General features: G+C 34.1%; 3 protein-coding genes across 5 annotated transcripts; 1 reads left to right on the forward strand and 2 right to left on the reverse strand.

Moving 5' to 3' along the window:
- Positions 1-476: 476 nt before the first annotated feature.
- Positions 477-12,232, forward strand: LOC146940113 (sporulation-specific protein). 2 transcript variants are annotated; one of them, XM_085753728.1, is made up of 11 exons: positions 477-683; positions 1,140-1,332; positions 3,073-3,273; positions 3,793-3,915; positions 4,140-4,177; positions 4,257-4,386; positions 4,569-9,272; positions 10,094-10,234; positions 10,436-10,537; positions 10,615-10,757; positions 11,587-12,232. In XM_085753728.1, the coding sequence occupies exons 2-11, from the start codon at positions 1,255-1,257 to the stop codon at positions 11,864-11,866; spliced, it is 5,940 nt and encodes a 1,979-aa protein (XP_085609854.1). In that variant the 5' UTR covers positions 477-683; positions 1,140-1,254; the 3' UTR covers positions 11,867-12,232. The 2 variants fall into 2 exon arrangements, with proteins under 2 accessions (XP_085609854.1, XP_085609856.1); XM_085753730.1 differs by having other exon boundaries at positions 1,167-1,332.
- Positions 12,233-13,851: 1,619 nt separating this feature from the next.
- LOC146940114 (F-box/kelch-repeat protein At1g22040-like) lies at positions 13,852-16,392 on the reverse strand. 2 transcript variants are annotated; one of them, XM_085753731.1, is made up of 2 exons: positions 16,179-16,392; positions 13,852-15,576 (listed from the first exon to the last, which is right to left on the reverse strand). In XM_085753731.1, exon 2 carries the CDS (start codon positions 15,553-15,555, stop codon positions 14,116-14,118), a length of 1,440 nt encoding a protein of 479 aa, XP_085609857.1. In that variant the 5' UTR covers positions 15,556-15,576; positions 16,179-16,392; the 3' UTR covers positions 13,852-14,115. The 2 variants fall into 2 exon arrangements, with proteins under 2 accessions (XP_085609857.1, XP_085609858.1); XM_085753732.1 differs by having other exon boundaries at positions 15,981-16,392.
- A 5,985-nt stretch (positions 16,393-22,377) lies between these two features.
- LOC146940115 (FANTASTIC four protein, putative (DUF3049)) lies at positions 22,378-23,410 on the reverse strand. The gene has a single exon (XM_085757966.1). It carries the CDS (start codon positions 23,299-23,301, stop codon positions 22,417-22,419), a length of 885 nt encoding a protein of 294 aa, XP_085614092.1. The 5' UTR covers positions 23,302-23,410; the 3' UTR covers positions 22,378-22,416.
- Positions 23,411-24,375: the final 965 nt, after the last annotated feature.

The raw sequence follows: 24,375 nt of genomic DNA on the forward strand, positions 1-24,375 counted from the left end.
CCATTACATAATCAACAACATGTGACCATTAGATCAAAATCAAACAATCCACAATTTCCTTTTGTCAAGAAACAATAAACATTTTAATACAAAATTTGATTATCATTAAAAATTAAATATCAAATTTAAAATATAAACCGTTTAATTTTGACCCAACGACCATGAATCTGAAGTTAAAAATATGGCATTAAATTCTTCTTGGTAGTGGTAAATACTACTAACATTTTTTTTTTGAGGGAAAATGCTACTAGCAATAACATGTTGGATTTGAGCTTAATGTTTAAAATTTAAAAACAAAAATAACATATCTAATTATATTTTGTCAAAAAAACATATCTAACTATATATATACTCTATAATTTAGGAAAATGCAAAAGTACTATAAAAATACAAAAATAGTACTTTTTTAAGTACATAATTTTATCTAGCTTTGTGTAAACACAACATGAGTGTTGTGTTGTTTAGGATTCTCTTTTACTCTTCACTTTTGTCAGTCATTGGGTTCTGAGTAGTTTCTTTTGGGTTGGGTTGAATTTATTGTAGTAGAAAGAAAACTATCACCATTCTCAAAAAAATCACCATCTTTCTCCCACCCATTTTCCAAATCTCTTCAAATTCCATTTCTTTCTACTCGATCCATTGATTCTCTATCTTAAAGTTTTCATCTTTTGTCTCTTTACAAGGTATGTTCTGCAAAAAAAAAACGTTTTTTTCTTCTTTTTTTGTCTGTTCTTTTGTTCTAAAAATGTTTTTTTTTTTTTTGTGATTTTTTGTAGCCATGTTAATGATTTAGTTCAGTTGGAATGAGAATGACTCTGAACTCTCATCATTGCTTTTATTTCTCCATAAAAGGGAAAACTTTCTTAGGAAATTTAACTTAGAGATCTAGTATTTTTGTTTCATTATTGTTTAAGATATCTTAAGAAGCTTCATTATCTTGGATTATACTTTTAATTCTAGATCAGTAGGGTCCTAAGTTGGTTTGAGTGTTTTTTAATAGCTGATTTGCTTTTAAGGTTTGTTTAATTAAGCTTTAAGTTATGTTAGTAGAATAAGTTAAGTTTTGTGTTTAACCAAGGATAAGTGATTAAGTGTGAATTGTGAATGTGGATTTTTTTTTTTGCTTTTTTTGAATTCAGGTGAACTACATTTACCGTAAATTACAGTTAGCTTAGTGTTGGAGCTGAGGATGAAAATGGGACCTTCAAGTTTTGGAAATTAATGTATGTTAGGTGTGATTAATTTTCTGGAATAATGTCTAGAGTTACCAAATGGAAGATTGAGAAAACTAAAGTTAAGGTGGTTTTTCGCCTTCAATTCCATGCTACACATGTAAGTTTTTTATATTCTACAATTTTTTTACTTCGTTTTTTGGTTTGGTAATTTAAATTTTTCAAGTAGATAAGGAATTTAGTTTCACGCGTAACTTGACTTGTTATATGAACTAGAGAAATTCAATCTGCAACTCAAACATGACCAGTGTGCACTGCACAATTCATCAAAGTTGCCATTTAAGCTTAAATCTGAGAATTTATTCAAAATCCAGTTGGCATTATGTTATACTCTGCATATTTGTTATCAATCTTATGTTCCAACCGATTTGTAAACTTCTTTTCTTCAGTATAGTATTTAATTATCAATTTCTATAGAATTTTCAATTTTTATATTGCATTCATTAGACATAAGAGGGTCAATTAACCTATAACCTACTTTTCAAATATATTCGTGAAAAGAAAAACTAAACAAGAGAAGCAGAGGGTCAAGCAAGCTGTTTAAAAGTAAAGTGACAAACTTTTCAGTGGCCGTGGCCCCTAACAATATATAAAAAGTGAAATTAATGGCTCATATTCTGTACTAATCATGTGATGGCTCAATCTTCTGTGTTTGACACTGGTTCTAAACTTCTATGTTAAGACCAAAATGATTTTCTGTAACATTTCTAGGTTTATACAAACATAGAATAAGATTTAAAATTCTTGACCAAATTTAGCAGACTGAAGCAGTTATTAGGTTCAACTTTCTCCTGACTTGCTGAAAAGTTAATCAAGCTCTAGATAACACAGAATAAAGGGAAATTGGAATAGCTAGTTTGGAACTGGTAGGATATATAGAATAAAGGGAAATTGGAATAGCTAAAGTAAAGTATTTAAGAGTTGTTAGAGTAGTTAGTTAATTGACTAGTTAGAGAGTATTTGTATAAATATCAGAATACAAGGATAGAGATCATTATTGAGTATTTTAGACATTGTGAATAGAGTAGGGACTCTATTGTGAAGGGGGAAAGCCTTGGAGGATAGATTTCTCTCATATTCGCTCTTATCCTTTCTCAATCTTTCAATAAAACTGAACCTCATGCTCAGTCACCAACTAAAACCAATTCATCTTTGTCGCCGGTGTTTGAATGGTGGAAACAGAAGCCAAGAACGATGGCGAGTCTAGTAGAGCCTTGGAGGAAAAAGAATTCGAGTCTAAGAAGGAATGAGAATCTGATACCCTAGTTAGAGATGGTTCTATTCACAATAATGATCTCTATCTGTGTATTCTCCTATTTATACAAATACCCCCTTAACTGACTCGTTAGCTAATTAAATAACTACTCTAACAACTCTTAACTACTCTAATCTCCCTTTATTCTATATATCCTATCTGGAACTCATTTGTATTAGTTATTTCAAAAAATTTCCAACCTCTTTCTTGATTATGTGCCATTCGAAAATGTCATCTTGAGAATGTAACATGACTGAAGTAACTTCAAGTTCAATATATGCTGACATGGCCCATAATATTGTCAGCACTCAACATTAAACTTATTGGCCCTTTTTTGGGTGATACCTTGGAGAATTATTTTATTTGAGCAGTCACCATGATTAATTAATTTATTTAAGTAGTTTATATTAAATCAAGGCAATGGATTGTGGAAATACAACTTTGCCGAATCTTCATGACATAAGTCTATGTTTAATCAACTTTACTTTTTTACAGAGTTATTGTTATTACTGACATTTACATAGTTGTAGACCTATCTTTTTATGCAATTAATGACGGTAAATTTTGTTTTTACATGGTCTCTAGATTCCACAATCTGGATGGGATAAACTGTTTATCTCTTTCATCCCAGCTGACTCTGGGAAGGTTACATCAAAAACAACCAAAGCAAATGTGAGAAATGGAACTTGCAAGTGGTCAGATCCAATCTATGAAACTACAAGACTCCTTCAAGATATTAAAACAAGACAATATGAGGAGAAAGTTTACAAACTTGTTGTGGGGATGGTAACGTTCTTTTCTGACTTTTAAATGTGTACAAACTATTCTGCCGTAGCATTTATAGAAGTTTAACATGTGAAAACAGAATCGCAGCTCAACAATATTAATCACATTGTTTACAGCTTTATGCAAAATCCTCCATTATATTGCTTATATTCATGGTGTATATTGAATAAGCCTTATTTCTGGGTCTTTTACAGTATCTATACTTTGAGGTCTTGATTATATTCTCTAGAAGTGAGATGCAATAATCAGTGATACTTCTGATTCATTCTTTTTTATGTATTAAGTTTATTGTTCAAAATAACTAGTTTTGACTGTTAATAATAAAATATCGTTTATAATGTAAAGAACAACAGCTTCATAGTATTTGTAAAATTGAAGTTTCATAACAACTTTGTTGCTGCCGGCCACCATTAGAAATGCTTAAGAATTGTCTGTGTTTTCATTTAACAGATTCTTGTAGCAATAGTCTTGAGAGAGGTTAGAACTTTTCTAACTTTATTTTTTCCTTAACCAATTCAGGGCTCTTCAAGATCTAGCATCCTTGGTGAGGCCAACATAGATCTCGCTGATTTTGTTGATGCGTTGAAGCCTACAGCTGTTGCTTTGCCTCTTAACGGAAGTGAGCCTGGAGTCACACTACATGTGAGGATCTCTGAACTTCATTTTCTCTGAAGTGGTTTTCCTGTGTTTACCCTTTCATTCCTTATGTAATTATACAAATGTGTTTCGGCACAACTACTAGATGCATTTCTGTTTCCTTGGCATTAATATATCACACAGGCCTAATTGTTAAGAGTTCTTTAGCTGCTTAAGATATCATTGGTGTCATATTTAATGTTTTTTTTCTTCTCATTGTTTGAAGCCAGGTTGCAGTGCAGCTTCTCACTTCCAAAACTGGTTTTAGGTACATTACTGTGAATTATGACATTTAAGGATTTGCTTTAGCTGGACACTATACTTATTTAAGTTATTTTTGCTTTTAGAGAATTCGAACAGCAGAGGGAACTCAGAGAGAAGGGTCTACAAACAACCTCTGACCAAGGTAGTCATGATGAATCTGCTGATAGCAAAGATTCATCTCCTGACCAGAATGTTAATAATCACATTAATAAGGTTTCTTACCTTCTCTCCTCACAAGCGTACTCTATATATAAATATATTATACATATCTGTTGTTTAAATTTCATTTTCTTCTCTTATTCTCTGTTAGGATATAGAATAAAGGAGAATTAGTCATGGATGTTGGTTAGTTATTGGATTCCTAACATTCTCCTTTGTTTATTTAATGAAATTAGGTCCATTCAAAAGGGAAATTGAAAAGGGAATCAAAATATCTCCCTCGTACTTCTTCACTCGAAGGAGAATCAAGGTTAAATGAAGATTATGCTGACTCAGCTGCTGGATTTGATGGCTCTTCTACTACTTCTGAAAGTGTGTATACTGAGAAGCATGATACGCATGAAGTGGAAAGTCTTAAAAGCACAGTGTCTGGTGATTTAGGTGTACTATCTCTCGGACAAAGTCCTCAGCGAGAGAAAGGAGAAGCACCTGACAATCAGTTTCCACCACAGGACAATGCTTGGGCACATGGTTGGAGCATAGACTATTCAGCTGCAAATAAATTGGCTCCTGCTTCCGAAGACTGTAGCAGTAGCAGTCTTAAAGGAAATTTAGAAGCAGTTGAGTCATCTATTCTTGATCTAAAACTGAAGGTGAGCTGTTTGCAAAATCATTCTGATGAAATTGGTGTTGAAACAAAACTTTTTTCTGAGCAAATTGCTGCTGAGATATCATCAGGAGAAGAGCTAGCAAAAGAGGTTGCGGTACTAAAATCAGAATGTTCAAAGTTTAAAGATGAATTTGAGCAGCTTAAAAGTTCTAAGTTAAGCTTAGCATTTGCTCGCAGTGAACCTACTGAGACGGAGAGGGATAGATTATTTCATAATTTACAGTTTAAATGGCATAAGGGGCTTTTGCTCATGGAAGATAAGTTAAGAGATATTCAGAAAGTATCTATGGGATTACCTGAAAGGGATTTTAGGTTCTTTAACTTGGAGTTAGAGAGAGTAGTTGAGATTTTGCAGGATCTCAAACAAGAATCTAGCGATCCAATTTCAGGGACTAAAGTTGTGAACGGAAGAGAAAATGCGAAGATGGAGTTACAAATGGATGGGCAATTTTTAACAGATATTGGGTCCGATGCTGCTTTATTTCAACCCGAAAGCATGGCTCGTTATCTCACTGCACCTGGCCTTGTGGCTCATGAGTTTGATTCTGTAGATCCCACCCTTGCTATGAAGGAGAAAATATTCGAACTTCTAAGGGAGCTAGAGGAGTCCAAAACTGAAAGAGAAGGCTTTGTACGGAAAATGGACCAGATGGAGTGCTACTATGAAGCTCTTATTCAAGAACTTGAGCAGAATCAAAGGCAGATGATGGTTGAGTTGCAGAACCTCAGGAATGAACATTCTACTTGCATATATGCAATTTCTGCTGGTAAGAACGAAATGGAGAAAATGCACCAAAATATGAATGAGCAGATAATGAAATTTTCTGAAGATAGGCGCATTTTGGAATCTCTCAACAGCGAGTTTGAAAAAAGGGCTACTTCTGCAGAAGCAGCCCTTAAAAGGGCTAGATTGAACTATTCTATTGCTGTCGGTCAATTGCAAAAAGATCTTGAACTTCTTTCTTGCCAGGTTCTTTCTATGCATGAGACAAATGAGAATCTCATAAACCAGACCCTTTCTGATTCTTCACTCTCAAACACTGATGGTTTCCCAGAACTAGTGAATTGTACTAAAAGTTCAGAAGGTCATACTTCTAATCAATTGCTACGACAAAATCACAGTTCTTCCTTTCATAGACAACATTTGGGTGAAGACGTTTTACTAAGCGATTTGAAAAGATCACTTCGATTGCAAGAGGGGTTATACAAACAGGTTGAAGAAGAAATCTGCCAGATGCATTTTGTAAATATATACTCAGATGTGTTTTCTAAGGCTCTGCAAGAAACATTGCTTGAAGCCAGTCTTAACATTCAGGCCACAGAACGTGAAAAATTTCAACTCTCTAGGCAGCTGGAGCTTTCAAATCAATCCAATGAGTCACTGGTTCTTAGGTTGCAGAACGCTATGAATGATATCCTCTCGTTAAAGGAGTACAAGGAGATTTGCATAGCAAAGAGCAATGATCTTACTCACCAGAACCAAATTTTAGAGGCAAATTTAAAAGATCTTGGTCATGAAAACAATCTTCTTACTCATAAAATTAATGAGGTGGAAGTCCTTTTGACAGATTATAGAAGTAAATATGTTGCATGCAGTGCAGAGAACTCAGAGTTGAATAACTTATTGAAAAAAGAGAGCCTAGAAAATGACCATCTTCATGATGAAATATCCACTTTGCAGAAAGAAATAATATCTTTCAGAACTAAATTTGATGTGCTGGACTCCATGAATAATGATCTGCAAAATAAAGTCATGTTTTTGTCTAATAAGTTGCAGAAATTAGTGGCATCATATGATGATAGATGCACTGAACTTTCTCCTTGTAGTAGTTCTGCTTGTTTGGATTCAGAATGCAAAGACTTAGAAATTTTGTTATTGCAACTAGAAGAGCAGCAACGTAATGCTTTTGATAGGATCTTGGTACTCGTTGAAGAGAAGAAAACTTTAGTGCACGAAAAACAAATGGCTCAAGTATCTTTAAGCACAGCAGAATCAGATGCTCTTGTCATGAAACAGAAGTTTGGGCATGATTTACAGCAGATGGCAAGCAACATAAGTGTGTCTAGTATCCAGTTGCAGAAACTTGAGTCAGATCTTGAGGTGCTTGTTGAAAAGATGAGTGCTGGTTTTAAATCTGAAGAAAGATACTCTCAGCAACAGTATGAATTGTTGTCTAGTTTTGATCATTTGGAGGCTGAACTTCAGCAACTGAATTCCCGAAATCAGGATCTTAGTCAAGAAATTATAAAGCTGGGTACTTCGGCTAGTGATCTTGAAATGTGTAAGCTGACCTTAGCAGCAATTACAGAGGAGAAGAAAGCTTTGGAGTTGTCTCTCCAGGACAAAACAGAAGAATCTGCCAAGATTTCATCTGAGATTAATTTTTTGAAAAACAACTTGTCTTCTCTACAGGATGAGTTGCGCGATGAAAAGAATTTCAGGGAAAAATCGGAGAAAACAGTCTTAGATCTTACAACAGAATTGAATGAAAAACAACAGCAGCTGCAGGACAAAACAGAAGAATCTGCAAAGATTTCATCTGAGATTAATTTTTTGAAAAACAACTTGTGTTCTCTGCGGAATGAGTTGTGTGATGAAAAAATCTTCAGAGAAAAATTGGAGACAACAGTCATGGATCTTACAACCGAATTGAATGAAAAGCAACACCAGCTGCAGGACAAAACAGAAGAATCTGCAAAGATCTCATCTGAGCTTATTTTTTTGAAAAACAACTTGTGTTCTCTGCAGAATGAGTTGTGTGATGAAAAAATCTTCAGGGAAAAATCGGAGAAAACAGTTATAGATCTTACAGCAGAATTGAATGAAAAGCAACACAAGCTGCAGGATTCCGATATGAACAGACAAGAACTGGTCCATCTCAAGCAACTGGTGACAGACTTGGAATCTGAGAGATCGAGAATCGTAGATCTTCTGCAGATATCTGAGAAACGTCTTGAAGATGCTTTAAAGGAATCTTCTTCTATTAGTTATCTGGAAACACACTTATCTGAAATGCATGAATGTTCAATAGCTACTGATGTCGTTATGACCTGTACCAGAGCTCAGTTTGAGGGTCATGTGGAGGAACTTGCTGAGAAACTTCATTCTGCGCGCAGACAAGTGGATGTGCTATGTGAGAAGAATCTTGATTTAGAATCTGAATTGAATGCTTGTCTTTCTAGAGAATTGAATTGCATGGAAGAAAATATGACACTGTCGACAAGTCTTGACTACTTAAAATCTGAGTTGGAGGTCTATACTGCTCAGTGTAGAGCACTAATTGATCAAAATAGTGTGGCAACATCAGACCTTAAGGAACACAAGAGTAGGACAGAAAATGTCAGCAATTCTTCTTACTTGCGTGAAAGAGAGTGTGAGCTTGAGGTTGCAAGGCTGGAGCAATTGCTGGAAAGTGTCAGCAGAGATGGGGAAGGACTGTTTTTGTCCAATGAAGAAGCCAAAGTCAAATGTATAGTTCTCCAGGGAAAACTGGATGAACTGAAAACTGCAATTACTTCACTGCAACAATCAGATAATGAGTTGATAAGGCTGCAGAACCAATGTAATGAGCTTACCATGAGGCTTTCTGAACAGGTTCTTAAGACAGAGGAGTTCAAGAATTTGTCTACTCATTTGAAGGAACTGAAAGACAAAGCTGAAACTGAGTGTCTTAATGCTCGTGACAAAAGAGGACATGAAGGACCACCGGTCGCTATGCAGGAGTCTCTGAGAATTGCATTTATCAAGGAACAGTATGAAACTAAGTTGCAAGAAATAAAACAACAACTGTCTTTGTCAAAAAAGCATAGTGAGGAAATGCTGTGGAAACTACAACATGCAAGTGAAGAAACTGAGAATAGAAAAAAGTCTGAAGATGCTCAAATAAAAGTAAATGAAGAGCTGGGAATGAAGATCTTGGAATTGGAGGCTGAGTTACAGGCTGTAATTTCTGACAAACGCAATTTGTTAAATGCTTATGACCTGTTAAAGGCTGAAAAGGAGTGCTCAGTGATATCCCTTGAATGTTGCAAGCAAGAAAAACAAGAACTTGAAGCTTCTCTTCAGAAATGCAGTGAGGAAAAGTCCAAAATTGAAGTAGAGGTTACTGTTTTGAAGGAATCAATTGAGACTTTGAAATCTAAAGTGAATGTTCTGAATGAGGGCAATGGCACATCCTCTTTATTAAATGCTCAAGAAAAATCAAAGTCTGCAGTTTGCAGCAGTCATGAACCAGAGAGTGCAAATTCAATCCTCAATATGCAGCCAGAGGTAACTGACTGTTTTATTTTGGCTTAATAGCAGTTTTCGCCCCCTAACTTTCACGAAGTTGCGATTTTGGCCCCATAAGAAAAAAAACTACAAAACCGCCCCCTAAGTTTTGCAACTGTAGCAGTTTTGGCCCCCCAAGGTAAAAAAAAAAAAAAAACACACGTGGCACCACACTTAGGTGCCACGTCAGCGTAGACGAGTCAAAATTGGCTTTGGGGGCCAAAACTGCCACATGTGCAAAACTTAGGGGGCGGTTTTGTAGTTTTTTTTCTTAGGGGGCCAGAATCGCAACTTCGTGAAAGTTAGGGGGCTAAAACTGCTATTAAGCCTATTTATTTTTATAAAACATTTTTAATTATCAATTATTATCGAAATCACATGTTTTCTAGGATGATTAAATTTATCGCTTCGTACGACATTCTCTAGAGGAAGAATGGGGAATCTATGTGTGTGTGTGTATACACACAAATGTAAATAAGGTAGTTGTTATACACACACACACACACAAATGTAAATAAAGTAGTTGTTATGTAAGTTTTTAGAGTTCGAACCCTGGACCTTTTAGCTAGAACTTCTACTTCAGCCCACCAACTCAGCTGTTTGCTAGGAACATGTGATGAAGTTTTGGAACCAGTTATCATTTCTTCCTTGTTTTCTTTACCATTTGCCTTTATTTCCCATTTGTTCTCAAACCTAGTCTTACATTAACTCTTTGAGGAAAAGGTTATGTGCATTCTCTTAATGAAATATCAAAAGTATGCCTTCCTTTATTAATCCTGAGTGGCAAGCCTTGACAATTTATTTACATAACTGTTTGATAGGATCAGGATCCTCTTGCATTTAGAGTTACGAATGGATGCCAAACTCTGGGAACTGAAGAGGACTTGCAGCAAAATGAAGAAAGCAAGCACCTGGCTTTAGCTCAAAGTTTGAAATCTAGCATTGAGCACCTGAATAAGGAGGTAATTTTTTAAGATGCGCAAACATGTTACGTTTCAGTGTTTGTCCATTTTCATCTATTCTAGTTACCATTACTCTTTCCTTTATTTCTGATTTCAATTTTCATGCTTGCTCTTTATTTCTGATAACCTGGTCCTTCAGTTGCTACTATTATATTATGTCTGATGTAAATATGATATTTATGTTTTGTTCTCTGTTTGCAGTTGGAAAGGATGAAAAACGATAATATGCTTCCTACTGAAGATTGTCAAAGCCATGAGACAAGTTTTCCAGGTCTGCAAAGAGAACTGACACAGTTACATGAGGTAAATAACTTTTGTTGCCTTGTTTACTATGAAAGATTCCTTCGTCTAGATTCTTATTAATTCTGTACTTTGATCAGGCCAATCAAGAGTTAGGAAGCATGTTCCCTGTGTTCAATAAAATCTCTGTCAGTGGCAATGCATTAGAAAGGGTGCTTGCTTTGGAGATTGAGCTTGCTGAAGCATTGCAAGCCAGGAAGAAGTCTAGCATCCAATTTCAGAGGTACATTCTTCTTTACAAAAGTAATATCTGATAAATACTGTTGCATTTCTAAGCACTTCACCTTAAGATTTTATTAGTTAGTTAGTTTCATAATTGTTAGCTATAAATCTATTATTCTGTTTTAGGAAAGTTGTTAGTGGAGAATTTTTGCTGATAACATATTGGACTTGAATCAGAAAGAATGATTTGTATTAATTGAATGGAACTAAAATGAGAGTTGGTATAAATAACCAACCAACTGACTAAAACATAATAACAGATTTATGACTAACTAACTAACAATTATGCAACTAACTAATACCACCTTTTATTTTTATAAAATTAAAATGTGATAAATAGTACAATACATACTTTAATCAGCAAAAGCTTCCCCCACTTCAGTTTCATGCTGAAAATGTGTGGAACACCAAAACCAATTGGTTCCAAATACTAAAATTTGAATGCAACAAGTTGGAGTAATTGTTCGGTTCTAGAGCTTAGAGAATCCCAATTATAGCAAGTTTCAATAAGAATGGATGTAATACGGTGGAATATACAAGAATCTGTATATTACTTATTTACTCAAAATAAAACCATAGACATGACAAATACCTACTCATTGTTTTGGAGTGTTTCTTTCTGACTGGTTCTACTATCAAATATTTACTTTAAGGAAAATTCTATCATTAATGTTAAATTTTAAGTTTACCACTTATTTGTTAATGGATAAATGCAATATTGCAATATTGTTGACTTTGTTACATGGTCACATGCATGCACATGTAATATAAAATTGCACTAAGACCATTCAACCACAATGTTTGAGACATTTTTTTTTCCAATGTTCCAGTTCTTTCACGAAGCAACACAGCGATGAAGAAGCAGTATTCAGAAGTTTCAGGGATATCAATGAGCTAATCAAAGATATGTTAGAACTAAAGACAAGACATTCTTCCATGGAGACAGAACTAAAGGAGATGCACGACCGTTACTCTCAATTAAGCCTTCAGTTCGCGGAAGTTGAAGGTGAGAGACAAAAACTGATGATGACTCTTAAGAATACTCGAGCATCCAAAATGGCTCCAAATTCTCCGACCTACTTCAGAGACCATTCCTTATCCCCGCACTAGGGCACCATTTTTTTAGTTTGCCACCTTGCACAGGCCAATAATCCATGCTTGATTAAGAATTAAGATATCCGCGGCCCCATTATATCTTATATTTTGTGTTTTATATTAGATATAGATATATAGATTATGTTATATAAGGGGCCCTATCAGCTATATCAAGAGTTATTATTTTTTTGCAAGGGTTGGTATGCTATTTCATAGTTTTCATGACGAGGATAATAATTTGTGTAAATAAAGTAGTGTTTGTTCTCGACTCTTGACTCTATGAATCGAAGTATACATATCCATCCCTGAGTGTTGTAATTGTTTTTCTGTACAGGAACAAGTTCTTACAATAATATTTCTATTTAAAATTTATTTTGATGATACCTTGTTTCTTCCCTTCACTACTATTATGAAATAAATAAGTTGCAGGTTAATACAAGAAACTGTATATTATTTTCTTTGTATTATAATATATGATATGATATGATATGAAGTTGTGTTGTGATCAAGATATTTGTCCTATGTAGTTGCTGTATTGTGCTTCAATGTTAATTAAAAGAATCCTTTGATCAAGTCTAGGTTAAAGCTTATGTTAATTAGTCTGCTGACATGAGCTTATCGTTAAATTCCAAAGGTTATGTGTTATTAAATAGTTTAAACTGTATGTTAAGAATAAAAATCAAGTCACATACTTTGATTTCAAATTTTTGAAAATGGTTGGTGTCAACAAAAAATATAAAGGAAAAACCAACCATATGTGAACGTGGAAGATATGATAATGACATTTTTTGCTTTTGATTATTGTGGTGGTGGTTTCCCTAATGACCAAGTTTAGGTCTATCAGAGTCATTTTTTATTCCATATTTAATTATTTTTTGATTGTTACTGCATCGTAGATAGCATACCCATAAATATGTAACAACTGAAATTTGATACATATTGACCATAAAAATAGTAGCAATGCTTCAATATATTATATTAATTAATTCTACATTTTACAAAAAATTATTAAAGGAAGTATAGTTAAAATACGATGATGAAGTCTAAAAATATAATTATTTGATTAAAATTCTTTCAAAACAAATGTGATTTAAAATTATTGAATGAACATGTAATATGACGACTAACATATTTATAACAATCTTTTCAAAATTGAACCTGTCAGTCAAACATGGTTCAATAGTCTTAAACAACTCAAATCAGGACGAAAGTGTGATGGAACTGCAAAAATAACCAATCCACAGCTAAAACTGATTTAAAGTTTAACCGGTTGAACTGAAACGTTAGACAAGCAAAGTCTCACTGTACACATTGCCTTGATTAGGAAGTCTTATTTTAAGGCAATTTGTTTTGGTTCTCACATAGTAAAGGAAAATATTCGTCTTTAAACAAAAAATATATACTATCATTAATTTATATTAAGGCCTGTTTAAATTTAATGAATAGTCTTAAGTTCAAATATGAGTCTAAAAATAGCAATTTTAAAAATCTTGAGTGATATGGTCTAGTCATGTTCAAAATATTAGTTTTTGTTTATTGCCCAAATAAAAGTCTAAGTATCTACCCCACATTATCACCACAATGTGGACGAAATGATTTGTAGGTCATTGGTTCAGTTAGAGATGTGATCTATAATAATAATAATAATAGTACTATGAGATAACAATATTATGAGGCCAATATAATTATGAATACAATTTTGAAAAACTAATACTAGTGCATATTGTTGATAAATTTATTGCTATTAAATAAACTATTAAATAAATTTGCCACGTTTTTTGAAACCTGCAAATTAGGTAGTATGTCAAGGTATAAATGGACTATATAGGTGACACACCTAGTAGAATAATGCTTGATTGTACTTGCTGTTTAACTTTAACTGGATGAAAAGGTGAATGGAGGCTACAATGTACGAATGGTTTTCAAGATAAATAATTAAATATCATATTCACCTTGTTAGCTGCATTATTTAATGTATGTTCCTAGCGAGATAAATAATAGATGTTATAAATTTCTTTCTCTGATATTATTCTATAATGTCAGTGTACAAAATCACAGTTCCAATAGGACTTATTTACTAGGTAAATATATCAATAGGTACAAGCAAAACTATAACAATATACTCTTCACTTTATTGACACCATACTCAAAATCCAAATGGACTTGGTCCTTGGAGGCTAACTAACTCAATGCAGTAACTAACTTCCAACAAACCAAACCATTCAAAGATTTTCTGTCACATTTATTGCTTGGTTCATGTGTAGCTACATATCAATTACTTGGCAACTAACTAGTTCAGCCTGTCCCAAACACCTACTAGCAACTATCTTCCAAACAACTGCGTCTGTTTCGGCCGGCGGGTCCGCAAATTCTTGTAAGGAACTTTGTGACAGTGTTGATGAGGGTGATGATGGTGAAGAATCCAAATTACTGCGCAGCTCGGCCTGCAGAACAGCAATGTTATGATCAGCATCTTTTGTGATGACATGAAGTTTTCCATGGAAACCAGCAAGTAGATAAGGAGACTCTGAATCATCAGAACCATATATAGGGACTTTTCCAATGACAACTTTCCAAGCATCTTCTCCTTGATCATATACCTTGATCCTTCCACTGTCCATAGTATTGGAAGGATCAAAAGCGTATAATTCGCCATCGACTACGACACTCAATTTAGTACCTGCTTGCCGTGCGGGCCAACCTTCGCCCATTCCAAGTGGCATTTCTATCCATGAGTTTGTTTCAGGATCATAGATTTCTCCTCCAACATCAACAAAAAAGGGCCATGAATATAAACTTTGTGGAACGCATAACCTTCCCATGTATGCTGTCAAACCTGTGGCAATCGGCTTTAACATGTCGGCCAAGAAAGCGTTTGGAAGAACCTGAGCTCTCGAAAACGGCATACTAGGCACGTCTGACCATGTACCTGTCGAGGGATCAAAAACTTCAGCAGATTGAAGAGGTATCAATCCAGCTGGACCTTGACTAACCCCTCCAACAACATAAAGCTTGTTATTTAAGATCCCTGTCTTACAGTATGCCCGACCAATAGACATAGAAGTCACCTTGCTCCATGTATTCTGCATCGGATCAAATCGCCACACACATTTCATAGTTGAAGCTTTAGAGAAACCACCTAAAACATAGAGACATCCACCAACAGCTCCAATAGCACAGCCGCAAAAGGGCATTTCATCAAATGCATCCCTCTTTCCAAGAAAGCCTCTAATAACTTCAGCAATTCTAATACCTTCCACCATGTTCCACATCCAAAGCCTAGAAGAAGAACCCTTCTTAGATTCTTCTTCATCAACAACATTAGGCATAGTAGGCAATCTCTGCCATATCCTCGATCTCGGATCTACAGCATGCCACATAAGCTTATTTTCTCCTAACTTAACCAACAAATACAGCCACTCTTCCGTCGTCCCGAGTTCTTTTCTTACTTTATATAGTTCCGAACTTGTGACAGTCGACTTCCACTTCCTCGACACCATCCTCACATTGAAGTAACAAATTCTAGGAAGCCTAGCAATAATCTGAATCGATACCTCATCAGGGAGATTCGGAAACAGTCTTGGATTCTCTTCATCAACGGTATGCGACATTCTTTGCCTCTTACATGTATCATTCAAAGAGACTCCATCCCACTCACTTTGATCCGAATTAGTATTCTTCGCCACACTGAAAAACGAACCCATATCCGGAAAAAAACTCAATTTCTGCAAGAAAACCAATTTATCAACAGGGGAACTAAGCATCAATCAAATTACCACTTTCTATCCATCGACAGAAAATTAATATAAACAGGCAACAATCCATCAAATTATACTAATAAAGAGAACAATTTTTTTTTTTTTTTGAAACAATACCGCAGAGAAATTTTCTACAGTAATATAACAAATTCATTAATCAGAAAAAACTCCCACATGAGAACTATACTACTCATAATGAAGAAAATTTTGACAATTGATCAACAATGAAATTCATAAATCCTTTTCTCAACCAGAAACAGGTGATATAAACAAGAAGAAGAAAAAAGTATTACATAATTCATGAAATCATAATATATAGATCCAAGATCATTTATAACTGACAGAAAAAACAAAAATTCAGAATTTCTTACCTATCCTGGTATAGTTCAAAGAGTACATAGATTATCTTCAATTTTCAAACAAAGCATGATTGATTAACCAAACACATGCATAATAAAATTTCAAAGGGTAGCCATTAAAATTGAAGAATAAAATCAGAGTCCTAGATTAAACAACCAACAATAAAAATCAATAAAATTATATGAAAAAGTGTGTTAAGAGATACTTACAGTAACAGTGAGATATAGCTATAAGAAAGAAAGAGTGACACGTAGTTGTCTGGGCTTGGTGAAAAAAGTGATTATGGAAGAATAAAATCGACTTTGGGATGATGCAAACGTAAAAATGAGGGAAAGTGGCATTGTGGTCACAGTAACCGCATCATCACGTGCAGTTTCTGTCTGTCTGTGTTTCAAACTTCAAACACAAGAGTTGAATTTGAAGGATTCACTTGAAAATTATTCACACATCTACTTAAATACTAAATTCTCAATATATTAATAGTAGAAACTTGTTTTGTTTTTTTATAATTTATAAATAATAAATGGTTGGATTGAAATTTCAGCATGACATGTGTGTGTTTGGTTTCTATTGTTTGTGAGACAAATTATCATTCAATCTAAAAGGTAAATTTTTCTATATAAAAATATTAATAAATAAAATCACATTCATTTAGTTTGATTTGGATGTTGAATTTAAAAAATCTGAATTTTTTTTTTTTTTGCTGAGGAATTTGACATGATAAAGTAATAGATTTCATGCAAAATATAACAAAGTAGAGGTGGAAAGTTTATATGATGAAGATCATGTTAAAAGAAGGGAGTTGATACATAAAATATTTGATAAAACTTATGTGTATTTTTTTGGGTGCTTTTCCTGTAGTTCTTTACATAATGATTCAATGAATTGGTTTTATCTTGACTTCATAATGAAAATGATGAATTTTCCTGTTATGTGGAGAGCTTGGATATCTGAATGTCTTAGGATTGTTACGAGATCAGTTTATGCCAATGCCAACCCAACTAATGAATTATCTATGAGTCGTGGGTTAGGGCAAGTTGATCCTTTATCATCATTTTCATTTTTGTGACCCTTTAGGGTTAATTATGTTTCTAGTCCCTATAAAATAGCGACCTTGTAAGTTTAGTCCTTACTTAATTTTAATAGCATTTTTAGTCCCTATAAAAAAAAATTTACTTATAATTTTAGTCCCTGCTAAAACAAAGTTTGATTAATTATCCTTAAACTCTTAAATTTTTGAACGATTTTTTTGAGACAAGATTAGAACACTATGAAATGTTCGTTTACTAAAATTTAGAATTTTCAGACATGAAATGAATTAAATATGAATTTTTTAAAACGACAAAAGTTAAAGATAAAAAGTAATAAAATCTGGATGTAGAAATCAAATTTTGCGATAATTTTTTGCGGAGGAACTTTTAGTAATGTTCTAAACATGTCTGCAAAAAATTGTTCAAAAATTTAAGAGTTTAAGCATAAATTAAACAAATTTGAATTGAGTAGGGACTAATACTCAGGGCAAAAAACCAAAATTAGGGACTAAAAATGCTATTAAAATTAAGTAAGGACTAAACTTACAAGGTCGCTATTTTATAGGGACTAGAAACATAATTAACCCTAAAAATTATCCTGCAACTTAAAATTAATTCTCAAGTTGTTTACTTGGAATGTTTAAGTTAGTGAAGTGACTTCAGAACGTTATGAAGTTCTTGTGTAAAAACTGTTTGATAAAGTAAATGTGTTTGTGTGTGTGGTGTATACTGAAATAAAAAAGTATAAGGAAGAGAGAAAGAACACACAAAGATTTATAGTGGTTCACCCAATGTGGGCTAGTCCACTCCTCACAATCTTGTGAGAGTTTCCACTAGAATTCTGCTCTTCACCCTGCACATTTTGCTCGCGCCCTGCAGCCATGCCAAAAATACTCTTGCGCAAGTGTTAATCACTGCGCCACTTAACTAACGGTGCGTGAGTTAACTAACGCAGCGTTAGTTAACTCACGCTACGTGCTGTCTTAAACATGCAGACCACCTCATTTCCTCATTTCTCATCTAAAATCTAAAAAAATCTCAAAAATCTCTCTCAAATCACCCAAATCCCAAAATCCTTCAAGTTCAAATCAAACAACACTCTAATAACAAGTAAGTTTTCATGATCAAACACCATTAACCTTTTATTTTTACATGTTAGATTTTTTCTCTTAGATTAGAATTTTTTTGATTTAGAGTTTGTTTAAATTTTGGTGTTTTTGGCAAGAAATCATACAATGTTAGGATGTAAATGACTTGTGTTGCTTAAATGTTTAGATGTTTGCATGTTTATGTTGTAGTTTTGAGTTTTAGAGAATTTTTTTAGATTTAGGGTTTGTTTAAATTTTGATTTTTTTTTTTGCAAGATATGATACAATGTTACATGCAAATGAGTAATATTGCTTAATTATTTAGATGTTTGCATGTTTATGTTGTAGTTATCATTTTTAGGGTTTATGTATAATATGCACACCAAGTGTTTGATGAAATGTTGGAATGAGTTTTTCATTGACTGTGCTTAATTTCTTATTGTGTAGATTTGAAGCAATGGCCGGGTGGATCGACGTTCATGCACAATTCAACGACGGAGAACCTCAGAGGTTGAAGGTTCGGTGCCTTGATGTAACGTTAAGGGGTCTCAAGGATCAACTGAATGAATTCAACCAAGCACTCAACCCCAGAGACACAAGGAAGGTGGAGTATGCCCGGTATAAACGTCCAACGCTCGACGAGGGGAGGGTATCATTCACTTGGGTGGAGTTAAAGAACGACAAAAACGTGACGAGCATGTTTTGGGAGCACAACATGTTCTAGTGGATCGATATGCAGGTAACGTTGTTGAGATCAACTGATCAACAACTTGATTCCGCCATAAGATCGTCATTAGTCAGGGTAAGGTGCATTCCAACTACAACAATTGTCTTACCTCTGAAATGGGGTAATTCAAACTTGCCAAACGGCGAGGACTCAAGCATTTCGCTCGGCATTCATGTTTTTCCTTTGAAAAGATTAAATTCTTGTTAGGCTGGTTTAGATGAAGGTATTAAGTGTCTAGGAATGGACCTCATTTCGTTGGCACTTGAATACCATCATCTAAATCAAGCCTAACAAAAATTTATTCTTTTCAAAGGAAAACATGAATGCCGGGTGAAATGCTTGAGTCCTGTTGTTTGGCGAGTTTGAATTTACCCCATTTAAGAGGTAAGACAATTGTTGTAGTTGGAATGCACATTCCAACTACAACAATTGTCTTACTCTGGATGGGGCAATTCAAACTTGTTAATCGGCATGACTCCAACATTTGATGAGCATCTTGAACAATGGTATTCAAGTGTCAAGGAATGGACCTCATTTCGTTGGCACTTGAATACCATCATTCAAGATGCTGATCGTATGCTGGAGTCCTGCTGCTTAGCCAGTTTGAATTTGCCCCATTCAGGGGCAAGACAATTGTTGTAGTTGGAAGGTGCATGTAATGTAATGTAATTGTTGACATACATGTCGTTTATGTAATGTAACGAAACCTTAATTCGAATATTTATTTGAAATCACGCTGTCGCAATATTTATTCGAATTCACGCTATTGCAATATTTATTCGAATTCACGCTTTCGCAATATTTATTTGAATTCACGCTGTCGCAATATTTATTCGAATTCACGCTTTCGCAATATTTATTCGAATTCACGCTGTTGCAATATTTATTTAAATTCACGCTGTCGCAATATTTATTCGAATTCACGTTATCACAATATTTATTCGAATTTATTTAATCGCAAATTTTAATTCAAATTATTTTATTGACTTTATTCTAAATTATTTTATTTACTTTATTCTAATTTATTTTATTTACTTTATTCTAATTTATTTTATTTACTTTATTATAAAAAATTTATTGCGTTAGTTAAGTCACGCTGCGTGACTTAAATAGCGCACCTTGTAAGTTATGCGTGACTTAAGTCAGACACCTTATAAGCTATGCGTGACTTAAGTCACGCACCACTGGCCTATGCGTGAGTTAACTTGCGCAAGTTGGCCGGTGGTAAAAACTGAAGCACAAACGTTTCTTGGACGGTAGTCAATGGTTTTGACTCATTTTTGCACGTTTTCCTTAAAATTTGACCACGTTTTTGGACCTCATTAAGTGCTATATACCTTATACCACCTATAAAAACCCTCACATACTTCCTCTTTTCCTCACATTTTCTTATCCCACTCTCTCCTCCTCCTCCTCCTCCTCCTGCTCCTCCTCCTCCTCCTCCTCCTCCTCCTCCTCCTTCTTCTTCTTCTCTTAGGGAAGTGGTGTTGGAGGTTAAAGAGGGACAAAATATGGTGGAAGGATCTTTTTAGTATTGAAAAGAGTGATGATATGAGTGGAGAGAGAGGTGTCCTCTAAGAAGATTGAGAAAGGTAGTAACACGTTGTTTTGGCACGATTCTTGGTTTAGTGGGGATGTATTAAAAGAATGTTTTAGTACGTTGTTTAATTTAGCGGTTGGAGAAATTTTTTGTTTGTTTAGGAGGCAGAGTTAATGGAGGAGTCTAGGGTTGTATCTAACATTTCTTTTTAAGAAAATTTGGAGGATGAATGGATTTGGACCTTAATTGCAACGAAGTGTTTTTACTCAAAGAAGTTTATGTGTTGATATCTAACTTAAAGCAATAATAAATTCCCTTTTGTGTTGATATCGTTGTTTGGTTGAAGATTGTTTATTGATAGACTCCCTACTAAAAATAATTTGATTCGTAAAGGGGTACAAAATTTAGACTTGCCTTTATGTATTGAAGGATGTAATTTGAATGAAACATCAAAACATTTTATTTTTTGATTGTTTGGTTTGTGGTAAGTTGTGGTCGGATATCTTGTTTTGGTTAGGACTAAGTTGTGCATTGACAAACAATAACCTTTGTCACGTGGTTTAATAGGTTTGATATCATACTAATAACAAACTATCATAAAACTTATGTATGAGGTTTGAATTGATTTACCTATGAGCACCCCTAATGCTCATACCTTTTTTTTTTTTTTACAATAATGACCCATATCTTATTGGTTTCTTATCACTTATGTTGGTTTCGATCCATAGTATTCGAAGGACTAAGAATGGTGTCTAGACCGTCCAACCAATGAAGAAACTGGTTGACCCATATCTTGTTTAATTAGTATCACCCTCGTTCTTATTTTTTATTTTTTGGGTACAATCACCCTCGTCTTTATTATTTTGTTACTTGTGGAGAATATATATGTCAATGCAACGTTAATATATATATTTAAGTATTTATCGTAGAGAAAGAAATAAATGAAATGAAATAATATAATATTTAAGTGTATAATACGAAGAAAAAAAACTATCAAAAATAACAAAATTCATAAGTTTTTTTAGTATGTGTAAATAACCTTAAGACGACATCTAAAAAAGAACGAAGATATTGTTCTACTAAAGTAAAATTCTAATTTACTTATAAAAAAAAGTGTAACTATTGTTGAACTTGAAAGTTAGCCGAAGATTAAGCTAATAACTTCCAACAATAATTCTTTTTTCTCTTCGTGTGAGTATGCCAAAGGAGAAATTTTGTCCTTCGGTTGTGGCTTTATTAACTTCTCTAAAGGGTTATGTAAGAATTTTTTGGATGTTTGAGAACTACTGAACTAATGAAAAATAAGTGAATGAAAAGCAGATCGCTTGAAATAAGATTTGCAAGTGATATTTATAGACAAATTGATGATCACGTGAAACACGATGCTATTTCAAAGTCATTAACGATGACGTCAAATCTCATGAACAAGCCAGTTTATTATCACGTCATTAACGATCCATTTAATCCAAAAATATATGATAATATCAATCGATAACGATGATGTGAAACATGATACTATTTTATTGTCGTCAACGATGATGTCAAATAACGCGAACAATCCAATTTATTGTCGCATCATTAACGATGACGTCAATAACGATCCATTTAATCCAAAGATATATGATGATTTCAATCGATAACTAAATCTAAAACAAGCAATCAATAAGATGATTTCACCAATTGAAAGACTTGAAGTGTCATGGGTTGGAGCATCATGGAAAGGATTCAAGATTTAATGAAGTTGAACTAGGATATCAAAGTTGTTCATATTTATCAGAAAAATCTTTGTGCTAACGTTCTGGCTAATATGTGTTGCTACATATAAAAACTATCATAAACTGTCGTGCTCACAAGACCTTACCTAATTTTCTCGACTAGTTTCAAATAGCAATTTATTTATATATGCTTTTTTATGTCTTGAAATAAATAATGATTTCAACAAAGACAGGAATGTTGAAGAAAGAAAAACAACAACATTATTATAAAACAAAACAAAAAAACAGCAGCATATTTTCCACTAGCTAGCCACTCCACAGTTCACACCAGAGTAGAAGAACGAGTTCACATTACATAAGTAATAGGCAGAAGTGGAGCAGAACCATACCGGCCCAAGTAGAAGGGTTCAAAATCTCGAACAAGCCTGCCACTACCATACGAAGCACATTGGCGTAAATCAGCCCAACACGACCCACTCTCATTCTCTAAACCCTCTCTCTCTTTCACCAACTCATTTTCAAACTCAAATTCAAAATCAAAACCAGTTTCCTCCTCCTCCTCGTCCTCGTCGATGGGCCATCGATCATCGTCATTATGATGGATGAGCTTCATGACGAGCCTACCATTCTCTCGATTCGCTTCCATATGCTCATAATAACGCTTCGCTTTCCCCACCTTTAAAATCAACCTTCCATCTTCACCATATTCCTTCTTAAAACATGAAGGCATTCCTCCTCCTCCTCTTCCCCCTCCGGTTTCTCTCAACAACGTTATCGCCGGTGGAAACACCTTTTTCTCTCTCTTCTTCTTCACTTTGAATTCCCTTCTTTGACTTTGACTTTGCCCTAGCCCTAGAAGCTCATCAATTAAACCACAGCTCATGTAATCCCCACTCTCCGTTCCAATCAAATCTCCCATCACTGTTGATGGTATTGCTGTCGAACCCGGTGATGATGACCACAATGACTTTGACAGTCTCTTCCATAGTGAAGAACATGTTTCTGAATCTTGTGAAGGTGCAGTTTCAGTTTTACACACCTTGTAGCAATGTAGAACTCTCTTGTGTAGGTTTTCTTCTTCTGAATGAACTATGGTTTTGAGACCATGATAAGGATTATAACAATAATATCCATTATTGTTACAACTTCGTCTTGCCCTTAATGTGTAGTTGTATAGAGATGTAGCTATGTTTTCTACTTTGCTTGATAAATACTCATTCAATGTATCCATTTCTTAGTTTTGTTTCTAGAAGGGAAACTAAAGGTGGTAATTTCTCAATTTCCTATTATGCCCTTGAAATTGTTTTACCGTAATAAAAACATGATACTGGTCAATGATGATTATCCTGAAACAAATGAAAAGAGAAGATTAGGCTTGCATTGGTAAGATATAGCTGGCAGTGAAATAAATAGAATTTGGATATATATTTGCTATTGTAATAATTGCATCATATTTGGAAAATCAATCTAAAATGATAAGACCTAAGGTGTTTATACCTATCGATCCAATCTAATCACATGTGTCCGTGTTGTATCAGTAACCGATGTTGACACATGATGAGCATCAAACAAATCTTTATTTTGAAGTGTCTATTATGAACAGGAGCAATATGAACATTGCAAAGATTAAGAACATCGAGGAATAAATTACAAGATTGATATAAAAATAATAAATATTACGATATGCATATATCTCAAATCATAAGACACATAAAATTAAAAATTAACAAATAAAATCAAATTAATGGATGAAATTTGATGGATCAACATGCATGTTAAACGAGATTGAAAATTAAATTGGTTTTAAGACACAAAAATTGGTTGGTATACTGAAAAATGATTGCGAGATTCAGATGATCAGATCAGATCATTATCATAACACTAATAAAAGAGAAAAAAAATGAAATAAGAAGATCTTACATTGCTACCGAGTAAACATGGTCAATGAAGTTGCATTTGCATCACAAAGTTTCTCCTTTTTTTTTTGGACACTAAGTTTTATCTTTTTTTTTTTTTTGAGAGAACTAAGTTTTATCTATTATCAATAAAGATCGGAAAAGGGATTGAAAATGAAAGAAAAGAAACACAATACAATCGTAAAATGAAAGAGATGTGTATTTTATAGACACACTATAATGTTACCTTGAATACCCTTATCTGGCCCCACTTAAGTTGTTGAGAGTGAAAACAAAGATACACTGACACATACGAGGTTTTAAGGACATCAATGTCTTTTCCACTTATTTGAGACACATGATTCATGCTACTTTCATTCGGTGAGGGTTGTGTGTGAAGTGATGAAATA

Source organism: Medicago sativa, chromosome 3 (genome assembly GCF_051527215.1).
Source record: "Medicago sativa cultivar Bolivia chromosome 3, Bolivia_mono, whole genome shotgun sequence".
Lineage (NCBI taxonomy): Eukaryota > Viridiplantae > Streptophyta > Magnoliopsida > Fabales > Fabaceae > Medicago > Medicago sativa.

What these genes read in the sequence shown, in the direction of transcription:
- LOC146940113 (XM_085753728.1), top strand. Translation starts at nt 1,255, where the DNA reads ATGTCTAGAGTTACCAAATGGAAGATTGAGAAAACTAAAGTTAAGGTG. An exon ending in ACAAACTTGTTGTGGGGATG is followed by an intron (nt 3,274 to 3,792) that starts GTAACGTTCTTT and finishes TAACCAATTCAG; the next exon opens with GGCTCTTCAAGATCTAGCAT. An exon ending in ACTTCCAAAACTGGTTTTAG is followed by an intron (nt 4,178 to 4,256) that starts GTACATTACTGT and finishes TTTTGCTTTTAG; the next exon opens with AGAATTCGAACAGCAGAGGG.
- LOC146940114 (XM_085753731.1), bottom strand. Translation starts at nt 15,555, where the DNA reads ATGGGTTCGTTTTTCAGTGTGGCGAAGAATACTAATTCGGATCAAAGT.
- LOC146940115 (XM_085757966.1), bottom strand. Translation starts at nt 23,301, where the DNA reads ATGGATACATTGAATGAGTATTTATCAAGCAAAGTAGAAAACATAGCT.